Source organism: Podarcis filfolensis, assembly GCF_964270895.1.
Source record: "Podarcis filfolensis genome assembly, chromosome: 8".
In the NCBI taxonomy this organism is placed as follows: Eukaryota; Metazoa; Chordata; class Lepidosauria; order Squamata; family Lacertidae; genus Podarcis; species Podarcis filfolensis.
The window spans coordinates 22,754,731-22,769,839 of record NC_139611.1 but is presented as its reverse complement, the minus strand read 5'-3'; the positions used below and the strand labels follow the sequence as shown (position 1 = coordinate 22,769,839).

Genomic DNA, 15,109 nt, shown 5'->3' with positions numbered 1-15,109 from the left:
GCAGAATATGCCACAAGGCCTTGCTCATGATACTATAGGCTCAATTTCTTCTTGCTGTTGTCAAACGAGCCTCCCAAATTCGGGGAACGCTCCTTTTTTATTATTGTTTGGAAATCCAACTGTCGATCTGGTTGGCTAGACATTTTCAATCAATATATCCCCTCCACAGACACCTCTGGGATGATGATGGCATGAAAACCTCCTGTTCTTCTTCAATAAGAGAGAAAAAGGGAGACCAGATGGTGTGAAAGATACCTTTTTTGGAGATGGCCTTGATTAGTTGTTGATGGTCTGTGCAATGCTCCAGAATCAGCCTTTCTTAACCTTGGCCTACAACTCCCATCATCCCTGACCACTGGTCCTGTGAGCTAGGGATCATGTAGGCCAGAAACATCTGGGGACCCAAGGCTGAGAAAGGCTGCTCCAGATCTTATTAACCCAAGCCTCTATTGGTATACTACAGGTTTCCTTCCCTTGTTGGGCAAAGTCTAGCTGCTGTGAATAGGAGAACAGGAAGGAAATTAATTCTTTAGATTCTTTAAGGGTAGAGTTTAGGGGAAAGCTCCTGAAGGAGATCCCAGTGATTGGGGATAAGGTAAAGGTAAAGGGACGCCTGACCATTAGGTCCAGTCGTGACCGACTCTGGGGTTGCGGCGCTCATCTCGCTTTATTGGCCAAGGGAGCTGGTGTCCAGCTTCCAGGTCATATGGCCAGTATGTCTAAGCTGCTTCTGGCGAGTCAGAGCAGCGCACAGAAACGCCGTTTACCTTCCCGCCGGAGCGGTACCTATTTATCTACTTGCATTTTGACGTTCTTTCGAACTGCTAGGTTGGCAGGAGCAGGGACCGAGCAGCGGGAGCTCACCCCATCACGGGGATTCGAACTGCTGACCTTCTGATTGGCAAGTCCTAGGCTCTGTGGTTTAACCCACAGGGCCACCTGTGTCCCTTGGGGATAAGGTACCCTGGACCTAAGTTGTTCAGAGCTTTGCAGATTAACGCAAGAACCTTGAATCTGGCTTGGTAGTAGATGGGCAGCCAGAACAGATGCTTTAATGATGGTGCCACCTGTCATTAGCCACCCCCCCATAACCTGACGCTCTCATCCATCGGCACCCCATCTGCGGAACTCTCTGGCACAATAATTTAAGCCGGGGATGGGGAACCTTTTCCAGCATGGCGGCTGCATTCCCTCACGGGATGGATTTATGAGTGAATAGAATCAGAAGCGATGTGATGCAAACTCTTCAGCCATCCCTAGTCTGACCAGAGAATGTAGCTACAGTAAGCCTCCCTGCATGTAGAAAATAGATCTCTAAGGGAGGCTGAGCTACATAACCTTGATCTGCTACTTTTCTCCTGACATGGATATTTATCATGTGTTTTGCATTGGAGGGGGGAGGCATTCAACTCACGTTCCCACCCTGCACACCTGCCTTTTGACGGGTAGTCTGTGGAAGGCTCATCTGAAAAGGTCTCTTTCCCTTAGAGTGCACCCAAGGAAAATATGGGGTCAATTGCCAGGAGAGCTGCGATTGCCTGAACGAGGGCTTGTGTGACCGGCAGGCTGGGCGCTGCCTTTGCCGCAGCGGCTGGACAGGAGAGAAGTGCCAAAGCCGTAAGTAGAATATTTTGTGGGGGTTTTTTATATTAAAACTTATGAACTTATGACATACAGGTACTGTATGCCTGCTGATACAGTAGGCATCTCCTTCACGAGGCATGGTGCAAAGTAATGACACAACAAACCTAACAATATGTAAGAAACGGAGTTTAAAATCCACATTGCACCCTCTGAAATGAGCAGTAAAGCAACCTTCGATAAATAAATGGACTGAAACAACACTTTTATCGATTTGAGGCCTTTTAACATCATTTGATTATTGCTTTTTATTAATTTAGCCTCTGCAGAATGATGGCAAAATAACCATATATTTTTTTACCGGGGCTGGTGTGTTGAGGTGGATATGCCGGTTAAATTGTTTCATGGAATTGCAGAACACCTGAGGGTCATTTAGCCCAACCCAATCACAGCTGAAGAATCCATGACAGATAGCCGTCCAACCTCTGCTTAACAACCTCCGAGGAAGTAGAGGCCAGCACCTTCTGAGGGAGCTCATTCCACTATTGAACAGCTCTTAGCATTGGAAAGTTCTTCCTAATGTTTTCTTGGAATCTTGTTTCTTCTAATTTGAATCGGTTGGTTCAGATCCTCCCGATACTGGAGCAGCAGCAGAAAACAAGCTTGCTCTATCTTGGCTGTACTATCCTCTCTGTCTCTTCTCCTGGCTAAAGGAAACATCCCCATCTCCCTCTTTCGTTCCTCACAAGGCTTGGTTCCCAGACCCTTGTGTTGTCCTTCTTGCCCTCCTCTGCCCACATTCATGCATACAGGGCTGCCTCCATAACTATTTCGGCGAAGTGGTTTAACAGCAAACAAGCAATTTTAAATGCAGGTATAAAACAATTTAGGGACGCGGGTGGCACTGTGGGTTAAACCACAGAGCCTAGGATTTGCCGATCAGAAGGTCGGCGGTTCGAATCCCCGCGACGGGGTGAGCTCCTGTTGCTCGGTCCCAGCTCCTGCCAACCTAGCAGTTCGAAAGCACGACAAAGTGCAAGTAGATAAATAGGTACCGCTCCAGCGGGAAGGTAAACGGTGTTTCCATGTGCTGCTCTGGTTTGCCAGAAGCGGCTTAGTCATGCTGGCCACATTCCCCGGAAGCTGTCTGTGGACAAATGCTGGCTCCCTCGTCCTATAGAGCGAGATGAGCGCGCAACCCCAGAGTCGGTCACGACTGGACCTAATGGTCAGGGGTCCCTTTACCTTTACCTTATAAAACAATTTATTACACTGCTCAAAACAAGCAAATTTCAAATGCAGACTATGCTTTAAAAAAAAAAAAAAAATCCATGTAAAATGCTTGAAAGGCTTTTTCTAAACCAAGCCTGGAGTTCCACTTCACATACATTTGGAATTTCCCGGTGCAAATTGCAACTGGCATTGCCCGAATCTGGTTTCAATTACGTGCCCACCTCCCCCGGCCGCCGCGAAAGCAACCGGGAATGAGGCTGTGGAAGGTGCCGTTCCAAACGGCCAGCTCGGCGCCGTTCCCTAGCCGGCCTACCTTGCATTTTACCCTTTCTGTGTTTGCCTTGGACCGTGGCCATTTTCGCCTTCTGTCTGAGGCGAGAGCCAGCTCAGGAGGTTTGAGTGGAGTTGGCGTGCTCTCGGGGCAACCTCACGTGTGTTGTAAGGCGAGCCGCCCGCCTCGGGTTACCGGCTGCCCTGCTCGGGAACTGGCAAGCACTGGGAGCGCAGCCAAGCTCCTGAGCCAGTGCCCCAGAGTTGATTTTGCTGCGTTTCAGTTCCGTGATGGAGGCGTTAGGACAGCTTCCAAGCCGCTCTGTGCCCAGGGCAAGGAAACTGTCCTTTCGCCTGGCAAATGTTTGCTGCTTGAAATGGTGAATTCCAGAATCTATTTTGATTACCTCACCCCCTCTTGTCTTCCAGTCTTCCATATAATTTCCAAAGCATGACACCAAGGGGTGGGGTAATTCAGGTCTGAGGTCCAACTGTGGCCCTCTGGGTCTCTCTGCCTGGCCCTTGAGACTCTCCCCAGGCCACATTCCTCACTGGCCCAGCTTTGCATGTTCTCTGAGTGTTTTTGCCTGGCTGGAATGGGTCCTTGAACTCTTATACAGTGGTACCTCGGGTTAAGTACTTAATTCATTCCGGAGGTCCATTCTTAACCTGAAACTGTTCTTAACCTGAAGCACTACTTTAGCTAATGGGGCCTCCTACTGCCACCGCGCCACCGGAGCACAATTTCTGTTCTCATCCTGAAGCAAAGTTCTTAACCTGAAGCAATATTTCTGGGTTAGCGGAGTCTGTAACCTGAAGCGTCTGTAACCTGAAGCGTATGTAACCCAAGGTCCCACTGTAATGCCTCTTTGCTTGTCTGGATGGGGCGAAAGAGATGGGGCTGTCTGTGAATGTGTGTAGAAACCTGCCTGCTTTACGAAACTAAAATTTACATCTGTTGCTTCACCCAGTTTTGCCATTGGTCCCACCCATGGCTGGCATGTGGTCCCTCATAGGTTGCCCAGAAAGGAACATGGCCTGTGGGTTGAAATAATAATAATAATAATAATAATAATAATAATAATAATAATAATACTTTATTATTTATGCCCTGCCCATCTGGCTGGGCTTCCTCAGCCACTCTGGGTGGCTTTCAACAAAATATTAAAATACAATAATGCATCAAACATTAAAAGCTTCCCTAAACAGGGCTGCCTTCAGATGTCTTCTAAAAGTCTGGCAGTTGTTGAAAAAAAGTTTTGCCAACCCTCTGTTATGGGCCCATCATTCAGTTCAATTTTTCATTTCTTCTGGGGAGAGGGGGACATGCTTTCTTTTTGGGAGCTCAAGCGGGAAAGGGGGTTATAAAATCTTAGAATTGTTGAGTTGGAAGGGACCCCAAGGGCCATCTAGTCCAACCCCCTGAACTGGAAACTATCACTTACTTATGGCCAGCAAGCCCATGTGGATGACATGAGATACTTCTCTTTCCCCTGTTTGGGAGCTTTGGAGCAGAATGTTCTCCGCAAAAGAATTCTGCTGGGAATCTTGGCAGCCAGAGGGGGGCGCTGACTTGGGCAGAAAGTGAAGAAGCTGCAGAAATCAGAAATCAAAACACTCCCCCCCCCTTCTTATCCGGGTGTGAAAAGCTCTCCCCAAACAGTGCCAAATAAGATTGGAAGTGTTATTTCTGGCTTGAGCCAGCAGCGCTCGGATGCCAGGACAATCTCACCATGATCCAGGGTATTTAGCAAGATCGGCTCCAGTAGTTGGAATTTGCTGTTTTATCTGTCATCGGAAGTTTAACGCAGAACTTTAAAGAAGAGGGTTCTTTTTTAAAAACACACACACACATAAACACACACACACACAGCTCTTGAGGGGCGCAGGCAGGGAGAAATTGGAAACTGAATTTTGAAGTTAGGAGTTGCACAAACACAGCAGCTGCTGCCGCGACAAAAAGTTGCAGCATAGCAAGTGTGGCTCCTGTTTCGGCTTCCTTGCCAGCCAACGTTGCTCTTCAAGGATGCTGTAAGCCAGGGGTAGCCAAAGTGGTGCCCTACGGATAGTGTTGGCCGGTGGCTCCCATCAGCCCCAACCAGCATGCCCAATGGTCAAGGAAGATGGAAGTGGGAGTCCAGCAGCATCTGGAGCTCACCACACTGGCTACCACTATTGTGAGAGATGGGAACCCATAGCTCTCCCTTCACCTTGGACCATTAACTATGCTGGCTGGGGCTGATGGTAGCTGAGCAGCCAATGTTGGAGTGCCCAGGGTTCCCGCTCCTGATCTGACCTGTAAAGCCACATTGTGGTATGCACCCAGTCAGTACCTAAGTTTGAGAAGCCGATAACCTTTGGAACAGCTCTGATAAGCTGTCAATCGCACCTCTGGACTCATCCGCTGCATTTCGTACTTGCCAGATTGCCCTTGAGGTCCCTTCGAAACTCTACAATTCTATAATTCTACGTTACGAATTTGGGGGGGAGGAGGGATGGTTTAACAGCTTCTTGAAAGTGGGGGGCTGCTTGCTGCACCCGGTTAACCTGAGTCTGTTTGTTTTGATCAGATTCTAGACTAGAATGCATTCATGAATGAAGCTCCCCAGCCGTTTCTTCTCTTTTGCAGCTTGCCCCGAGGGCACCTATGGGGAACAGTGCAAGCAGCGGTGCGACTGCGAGCATGGGGTCTCCTGCCACCACATCACAGGGGCCTGCGATTGCCCGCCAGGGTGGAGAGGACATCACTGTGATAAAGGTGAGGGAGCTGCCAGCTATTCCGGTGGCCAGGTAGGCGAACCCGTATGCAGGCGGCCGAGCAGGTAAACGAGGAGGTTGTGCTCCGTTGCTGCCTGGTGAGTGACCATTTGCTCAAACTGGAGAGATGGGCTGGAGTCAGTGATATTATAGGGCCAGCCGGAACTCTTGTTTCCCCTTGTATCTGCAGCCCTTCACTGCTCCCACTGGCTGGAGGTTGTATTGCAGGGTAGGTGCAATAACACCTCCGGGGTGTTGGGGGCGCTGCTGTGCTGCAGAGAGTTGATGAAGAAGAAGAGTTTGGATTTGATATCCCACTTTATCACTACCCTAAGGAGTCTCAAAGCGGCTAACAATCTCCTTTCCCTTCCTCCCCCACAACAAACACTCTGTGAGGTGAGTGGGGCTGAGACACTTCAAAGAAGTGTGACTAGCCCAAGGTCACCCAGCAGCTGCATGTGGAGGAGCAGGGAAGCGAACCCGGTTCACCAGATTACGAGTCCACCGCTCTTAACCCCTACACCACACTGGCTCTCCAGTAGGCTACTCCACAAGAGTAGGCTAGTGGATGCCTCCTTTGGCAAACTGCTCTGGGGGCACAGTGCATATGGCCTCTTGAGCCCCTGTTGTGGCAAGGAACCTCCAGCCCACAGACCTAATGCAGCCCTCCAGCCCTCCCCTTCTGGCCTACAATGCTGTTTGGGGCCAAGCCACTCCTGATCGCCTGACATCATATAGGACATTAAGTTTGGGGGCAAATGAGAATGTGGCTGGGCTGAAAGCGGGGAGGACTTGCAGGCACTACTGATGGCCAGCACCTACAACAATCCTGCACACAACCTCAGCCACAGCATTTTGCAAGCTCTAGCATCCAGCACTGTGCCTGCACGGGTTCAAATTCAAGCCATGCACCTGATAATCAGTTAATTGACACATGGCTGGCCCCTCTGTTTCTCCACTTACCTGCCATCAATCTACTCCTTGTTTCTCCCTCCTTCCAGTACAACTGACTAACCTGCTGCTGTGGTATTTCTGAATCCTGGTTAGGATGCGAGGATTGAATGGCACCATCATAAAATGTTTCAATGGGGGGGGGAATAATATGATGTGGGAGAACAGCCAGGTTTAAGGGGGTATGGGCTTTCCATGGAAAGGCGTTGGCTTGCTAACAGCTTTTCATTTAGGAGACCACCCAGTTGGGAAAACAAGCATGTTCTGGAAAACAAGCTGATTCCACAGAAAACTGAAGCCCTTTCCCCCCAGAGGCTCCAACAATAACCCCCCTCTCTCAACCCTCTGCTCCTCTGCTCAGTTTCCTTCCTGGATGGCATGAAAAAGGCTGGCTCAGTTTCCACCACCCCTGGCATGGAGCCTACTGCTTTGGGTCCCACCAGCTGCTGGGAACCACAAATGGGGAGAGCCACTGTTGCACTCAAGGCCCTGCTTGGGGGCTTCCCCCAGGGGGGCGTCTGGTTGGCCACCCGTGAGGGAAGGATACCAGACTAGATGGGCCTGTGGCTTGATCTGGCAGCCTGGTGCTTCTCCTGCTTCTGTGGAATACCAGGCGATGGCCACCAACTTTGATGGCTTTAAAAGAAGGCTGGAGAAGTTCGTGGAGCTGCTAGCCACAATGGCTCTGCTCCACCGTCGCTGCCATGCTTCCGAACACCAGTTGCTGGCGTCACAAGTAGAGAGGCTGCTGTTGCTCTCAGGTCCTGCTTTTGAGCTTCCCAGAGGCATCTTGGCTGGCCGCTCTGAGAACAAGGTGCTGGTCCAGAGTGGTCTTTCGTCTAATCCAGCCACTGGACTTATATTTTTATTCTCTTTGTGTTCTCTTTGGAGGGTTAGATGATTTCAGGGAGGGGGAGGCTATCCATGGCTGCTTGCCACGATGACGGTGTCCTGTTGCCAGTGTTCGTTGGAGGTGGTATAGCTCTGGGTACCACAAAGGAGGAGACTCGCTGTTGCCCACAGGTCCAGCTTGTGGGCTTTCCCATAGTGAGCATCTGGTTGGCCACTGTGAGAACTGGACTCGATGGGCCCTTTGGCCTGATCCAACAGGGCTTTGTCTTAACGTTCTTATCTGTCCCCATCACAGCCTGCCTGCCTGGGTCATTTGGAAAGGACTGTGCTGCCAGCTGCGACTGCCCTCCAGGAACGCCTTGCAACCATATCACGGGCGAGTGCAGCTGCCCCCCAGGAGTTACGGGCCATGGATGCGAGCAATGTATGTTCCCCAAGTTCCCCAGTGGGGCTTGCAGCTTGGGCCAGAGTGGAGGTGTCCATTCAGCTTTGGATAATATATATCAGGCACGTCCAACTCCCAAGAGACTGTGATCTACTCCCAGTATAAAAAAACTGGCAGTGATCTACCCATTGTCATTGGAGGGAGGAGTGTGTGTGGGGGGGGTGGATTGCCCAGAGTTCTTCAGCTTTTATTTGTTAACTTTCGGTAAACTTCATTTAATCCTACGATCGATAAGGGTCCCGCGATCTACCAGGATCAGCTGGGGCTCTACCAGTAGATCACGATCTACTGGTTGGATACGCCTGATATATATAAATGGAGTAAATAAAACGGGTGCTCAGCCAAATCCCAGATCGCATCCTGGCAGGTGCCTCATGCTCTTGTAATCCAAACACAGCAGAGAGGGAGCCAAGTGGGAAATGGGATCAACATCCTCTGTCCAAAGAGGATTAGATTAATAAAGCCTCGAGTGGAAGCCAAGGCTTGGCGCAGAGCGCTGTGGCTCGCCGCCACGATTCGTGCACTTGTGTGTTTCGAGGCTCTCCTTCCATGCTTCGGAGGGTTCCTGCCAACTGACCGGGAAAAGAAACCCTGCCTGGCTGCTCCTGTGCCAGTTTGAGCTGTTTGATTAGGAGAAACTGCCAGCTGACTTTTCACAGGATGACAAGCATTCTCTTTCTAAGAGAAGATGCCAACTGATCGAACAGGGTGTGGAGGACCCTGACCTGGCCTGCTCCTCAGCCTTTGATATCAACATGTTCTGCAGAAAAGTGGAGTTGGTCACAGCACAGAGATGAGGCCATCAAATGCCCCCAAAGGCTCAGGGGGAGGAGCAGGTGAAAGGAGTTTGCAGACCTCGCCTGGGTTGAGGGCAGCCTAAGCCAGGTGGAGAAACTATTTTCAGTCTGAGGGTCACATTTCCTTCTAGGGAACCTTCGGAAGAGTGGTGGTGGTGGGGACACATGTGTGGAGGGCAGAGCCAGAGGCATTAAAAGCAAACGTTCACAAATCCTTTCTGCGAAAGTTGCGATTCGGTGCCCTCACATGTCAAAAAATAAGATACAGCATCTGCTCAGCTTTCAATTCTGTTACGGAAGAACAGAAATCAGAAGTCAGCTGCCTCATGGAAAACCTTGCTATGGAATCTCTGCACCACCAATTTGTTGGGCTCCGAAAGAGATTTGGACCCAACCTTCGCCATCCCAGCTCATTGTTACCCTTTCTTCCTCCATGCCCCCTGCCCTTCAGCCTGTCTCCCTGGGACCTTCGGAATGAACTGCGCTCGGATTTGCCAATGTCCCGGAGTGAACCATGACTGCCACCCAGTGACAGGAGACTGTATCTGTGCACCCGGTTACCACGGCAGCAATTGCCGACAAAGTGAGTTTGCTCTGAATTATTTGCAACGGGATTTGCTTGCATAGCAGGGAATGGGAGATAACATTGTTTGGTCTGCGGTTTTAAGTGAGCTGATGGAATTCGTATAGATTAGAATGTTACTGCCTTTCAGATTTTGGACATCTCCACATTCTGCGAGGTAGGATGTATTGCGTTTCTATCTCGCCTCTGCCCCAAGGAGGTATATACATGGTTCTTTCTTTCCCCATTTAATCTTCATAACACCCCTATAAGGTAGGCTAGGCTGAGAGAGATTGACTAGCTCAAAGTCACCCAGCGAGCTTCATGGCTGAGCGAGGGATTTGAACGCGGGACTCCCAGGCCCTAGTCTGACACCTTAACCACTACACACTTGCTCTCCAGTACATGTTTACACACACACACACACACACACACACACACACACACACAGAATGTATACAGCAGCCTTTCTCAACCTGTGGGCCCCCAGATATTGTTGAACTACAACTCCCATCACCCTTAGCTAGCAAGGCCAGCTATAGATATAGATGATGCAGAAGGTAGCAGGAGGACAGTTCAACTCAAAACATTTAGGGTGATGAGTGCACAGCTGATCTCTGAGCAGCTGTCTCCACAAGAGCATAGGAACATAGAAAGCAGTGCCGGATTTAGGGTGGCGCGAGTTTCCCCCACACAGGGCACCAATCTGAGAGGGCACCAAATTGAGATGATCCATTTTGGGGTGCCAAATTTTGGCCCTGCGCAGGGCACCATATTACGAAAGATGACCAAAATTCCACCCCTGCACCTACCTCAGTATTATCTGTGGGCTTCAAGCAGGGTTCCCACCCCCCTTCCTGGAGGATGCAGGAATTGAACCTGGGGGAAATCGCTTTGCAACACAGCCGCAACTCCTCCTGGCTGGAATCTCCAGATGCTGTCGATAGAATCGCTGCACAATGGCAAAAGCAAGTCAGTCCTCCTTCTGTGTCAATGGAATTTGGTTTGACATGAGCAGAATGTTCTGCTTTGGCAGTGCAAACCCAGGCTTATTTTGAATCTTTTCAACTTTTAATGGCTTTTTTTTTGTTTTTTGTTTCCTTACCCAGGATGCCCCTCTGGGCGTTACGGTCCAAATTGTGAGAGGCAGTGCAAGTGCAAGAATGGTGGGCAATGTGTGACCACCACAGGAACATGCCAATGCCCAGCTGGTTATATTGGTGCCGACTGCGGTACTGGTGAGTGGATTGGGACGGGTTGTATGTAATGCAGTGGCTTCTTATATATTGAGTGGCAAAAGGCTGGGCCGAAAGATCAAAAATTTGAAATTTCATCATGAAATTTACGCAGGCTGTTTTTGTTTTTCTTAAGGTGGTGTAACTCTGAACCAAAATATCATATATTTAATTTTTTGTCATAAAAATTACAGAAGCTGGTAAAGTTCTTGTTTTATAAAGGACCAGAATATAACACAAGTTTAGCACTCATTTATGTGTTCTTTGGTCCCCCCCCCAAAAAAAATCCATTTGACAATAATATGGAAATGAGTACTAAACTTGCACTCTGTTCCACCATATTTTTCGAAGTGGCTTTTGCATCGTGTGCAAGCTCAAATATAATACAGAAGTTAACAGTCAGGGAACCGTCAGGAAAATGCAACGAACCTGTCACGTGAATGCACTCTTTATTGGAGACAACCCAGTTTTTAAGTGCAGACTGAAAGCTGGTCACGTACTAAGGATTGTAGGAATGAACCCAACCTGTGTCATTTTTTCTTTTGTTTTCTATGAAGGCCTCAGGGGTCAGCTTCTCCATTCCAGAACCTTCTCTGTATCAGAAAACATCATTGGTGGAAAATAACTTCCCCTCCCTACCTTCCGAACTGTGAAATGGGGTTGCTGTTCCTTACTGTAGGGTTACAGCCTTGATTACGGAGATGTGCTTTTGGGAGCAAACACTAAGAAGACTCTGCTGTAAATGAGACCTTTCTTTGTTGCTCTTTCTCCCCCTCACCTCCATAGTGTGCCCAGCCGGTCGCTACGGTGTGGACTGTGCTCTAGTGTGTTCCTGTGGCAACACCGCCACCTGCCATCATGCGACAGGCCTCTGCCTTTGCCCACCAGGAAAAACTGGCCCCAACTGTGAGCACGGTAAGCGTTTGCAGCGGGGGGTGGGGCGGACAGTTTTCATCCCAGGGCCACGCTCCCTTCTAGGCAACGTCCTGGAGGCTGCATGCCTATGGGGGGTGGGGCCAGATGCAAAATGTGGCGGGACACTGGAGGAGAATTTTACCTTTTGTATGCTAGTTTCTGTTAGAATTCCTGATCTCTGATTGCAGTCATGGGATTTTTGTCTATCACATGACCGTGTATGTTTTGACTCCACAGAGTGGGAAGTGACGGAAACAGGATCCGTGAAGTGGGACTATTGTCCTTTGTTCTTTTTGTCTTTGCTGTCTGATGCTAGAGAGGGAGGGAGCCATGTTGCAGTGCTCTGTGTGTGTTTATATGTAAATAAAGTAGATTAGCCAAAATGCTGAGCTACTGAGGTCTGTCATGCACATGATACGCAAAGTCTGCGGATCTCTAAGTGTGCCGGTGTCGGTTGGCATCGGTCACTGTGATGTTCGAGTAGAAGGAAGCTTTTGAAGCTCCCGAACGATTGACCAGGAGGGAGAGAACATGCCAGTTGGGCATGTGTCTCTGCCAGGGTCCTACTCAAGTGTAGGCTGAACTCCTGACAGTTTCTACACATATTCACATGCACCTTGCTGTCCTCCACCCAGGCAAGGAAGAAGCGCCATCGGAGTTCAGGGATGCATTCCAGGCAGGCATAAACTCTAGGGGTGCAGTGCAGGGCCAGTGACGGGTGTGGTGTGGCTTGAAGAGAGTTTTGAGAGCCAGTTAGAGGACTGAAGGACCATGTTTGGTCCTAGGTCTGAACTCCCCCCCACTGCCTGCCATTAATGTAAAGTGTCATTTTGTCCAATAGAGCCTGATGAGCATAATGCCCCAGATCATGGCCTTCTCTGTGACCGTCTCTAAGCTGTGAATCTCCCATCCAACGGAGGTGTTTCGGGTTCATTCATAACATACTGTACTCTCCAACATTTCTCCGATGACAATAGGGACGTCCTAAGGAAAAGTAGGACATTCCGGGATCAAATCAGAAAGTGGGACGGCTTCTGTAAATCCAGGAGTGTTCCTGGAAAATAGGGACACTTCCGTGAATGCTAAAAAATGCACCTCTTTACTCTGTTTTTTGACAATTGAGATGCATATTTTAGGACATCTTCTGTAATTTCAAGTTGCTTTAAACTGGTTTTTAATTTTGTGTTTTAATAACTGTAACCCACCCTATGACCTTGGGGTGAAGGGTAGGTGGTGGCAGTAGTAGTAGTAGGTAGAAATAAGTAAATAAATGATAAAGCACATTGAACTTGGGGAGAGCACTGCTGCGCACTCATGTCTTTCTTGTGGGCTTCCCAGAGGCATCTGGTTTTGGCCACTGCGAAAAGGACTGTGGACTAGAATGGACGCTTAGCCTGACCCAACTGTTTGAGGAGGGCTGCTGCTTTCCATGTTCTGCCTATGGACTTCCTGGAGCCATCTGATTGGCCAGTGTGGAAAGCAGGATGCTGAACTTTGTCCTTTGGCCCAGTCCCAACAGGGCTCTCTTCGTGTCCTGTCGCCACATTGCTCCGTCAACAGAAATAGGTGTCTGACCCTGGCTATCCCCAACCACCATGTCTCACTCTCTTCTTCGCCACCAGGCTGTCCAGGGAACCGCCACGGAGCCGGCTGCAAGCAGACGTGTGCCTGCCGGAACGGGGGGATCTGCCTGGCGACTGACGGCTCCTGCCTGTGTGGGCTCGGGTGGACGGGGAAGTTTTGCGAATTGGGTAATTCTGCATGTGCGGCTCCTATTCCCTCTTGCTACAAAGGTGCAATTGATCCGTCTGCCTTCCCCCGCAACTTGGCTGCGGTCCAGGCTGCTGGAATTTCACTAGAGCCGCTGTGCTAAAACAAAACAAAACCCACCTTCGTTTTCCAGCCACATTTGCAGGTCATGAACGTGGAGGTGGGGGCTTCAGATGTTTAGGAGAGTGAATTTTGATGCGGGGAAGTTAAAAACTCACTGGTCATGTCTCCTGACAATTTAGTTTGGTTTAGGTCCTGCTTTAGGCATCTGGTTGGCTGTGTTAAATGCGCCTTTGGTCCGATCCAGTAGACCAAACTGTTTTTATTTATCGTAATCTCCTTGGGTGATAAAAGTGCATTAGACAAATTAATGGAGAACAGGGCGACCATTGGCTACTAGTCACAATGGCTATGCTTGATCTCTAAAGTCTGAGGCTGCATGCTTCTGAACACTGGGAGTGGGGAGAAGGCTGTTGCACTCAGGCCCTGCTTTCAGGCTTCCCACTAGGGCAGCGTATCTCAAACTGGGTCCTCAGTTGTTGTTGGACTACGACTCCCATCATCCCTAGCTAACAGGACCTGCGGTCAGGGATGATGGGGGCTGTAGTCTAACAACAAGTTTGAATAATAATAATAATAATAATAATAATAATAATAATAATAATAATAATTTGACTGGGCATAAAGCACTACTTTAGGGTATTTGCTTGGCCACTGTGAGAACAAGATGCTGGACTAGATGGGCCTTTGACCTGATCTAGCCGGTGCTCTTCTTACGTTCAAAAGGGAATAGTACCAGGTTATGGCCACCTGCCTTGAATGGGCTTTAAAAGATAGCTGGGCAAACTCATTGAGGATATGGCTCTTGGGGCCTAACTAGCCACAATGACTACGTTCCACCTTCATTGTCGGAGGTAGCATGTTCCTGAATGCCAGTTGCTTGAGATCACAAATGGGGAAAGAGATGTTGCACTCAGGACTTGCTTGTGGGGTTCGGGTTGGACACTGTGAGAAAAAGATGCTGTACTAAAATGGGTGGTGGCAGGTCTGATCCAGCAGAGCTGCTCTTTTAAAAGAATGCTTTGTAACAATTCCGAAAGGGTATTCTAGAGAGAATCCATTCCAGTCTGCCTTGCATGCAGAAGGTCTAGGAGTCTCTCCTCCACATTGCCTCCACATGGAGAGCTGCTGCCAGTCAGTGTAGACAGTACTGAGCTAGATGGCTTCAAAGTCTGCATCAGCCAGCTTTCTTTTTTATGAGAGTAAAAAGGGGGGGGGGGAGAAAGCACATGACTGTTTTTCTCCTACCATTAGATATGTATGATGTCAGCCACAGATGTTCTCCAATTGGCATACTGTTTTCTTAATTGAGATCTTGCGTAATTTCCCCCGAGGAAAAAAATGTTTATGTTTGAAACAAGGCAGGATCTCTGGGAACCAGCTTGATAATAAATCTCCTCGATTTTGGCCTGCTTGAGCTTGAGCGAGACCACCTCTTTACGAGCAGTGTGATAAACTGAGACGTGGTCTTCCCCCGCAGGATGTCCGCCAGGGAGATACGGAGCCAACTGTCAGCTGAGCTGCACCTGCCAAAATAACATGACCTGCGACCCCGTGTCGGGAGCCTGCCGCTGTGGGAAAGGGCACTATGGAGACCTTTGCCAACACAGTAAGTGTGGTCACTCCTGTTGCTCCGGAAATTTATTGCAGGTTTGGTAATGATCTGACCAGGTGGGTCTAA

At 49.3% G+C, this 15,109-nt stretch overlaps 1 protein-coding gene across 5 annotated transcripts in view; it reads left to right on the top strand.

Annotated features, from left to right (window-relative positions):
• Nucleotides 1–15,109, top strand: part of MEGF6 (multiple EGF like domains 6) — a 206,646-nt gene that overhangs the window by 180,671 nt on the left and 10,866 nt on the right. For all 5 annotated transcript variants that reach the window (XM_083628414.1, XM_083628413.1, XM_083628415.1 and 2 more), the window contains 8 exons: nucleotides 1,489–1,617; nucleotides 5,714–5,842; nucleotides 7,940–8,068; nucleotides 9,338–9,469; nucleotides 10,558–10,686; nucleotides 11,470–11,598; nucleotides 13,221–13,349; nucleotides 14,909–15,037. In XM_083628414.1, the coding sequence (XP_083484540.1) occupies nucleotides 1,489–1,617; nucleotides 5,714–5,842; nucleotides 7,940–8,068; nucleotides 9,338–9,469; nucleotides 10,558–10,686; nucleotides 11,470–11,598; nucleotides 13,221–13,349; nucleotides 14,909–15,037 (1,035 nt within the window). The remainder of the gene's footprint in view (nucleotides 1–1,488; nucleotides 1,618–5,713; nucleotides 5,843–7,939; nucleotides 8,069–9,337; nucleotides 9,470–10,557; nucleotides 10,687–11,469; nucleotides 11,599–13,220; nucleotides 13,350–14,908; nucleotides 15,038–15,109) is intronic.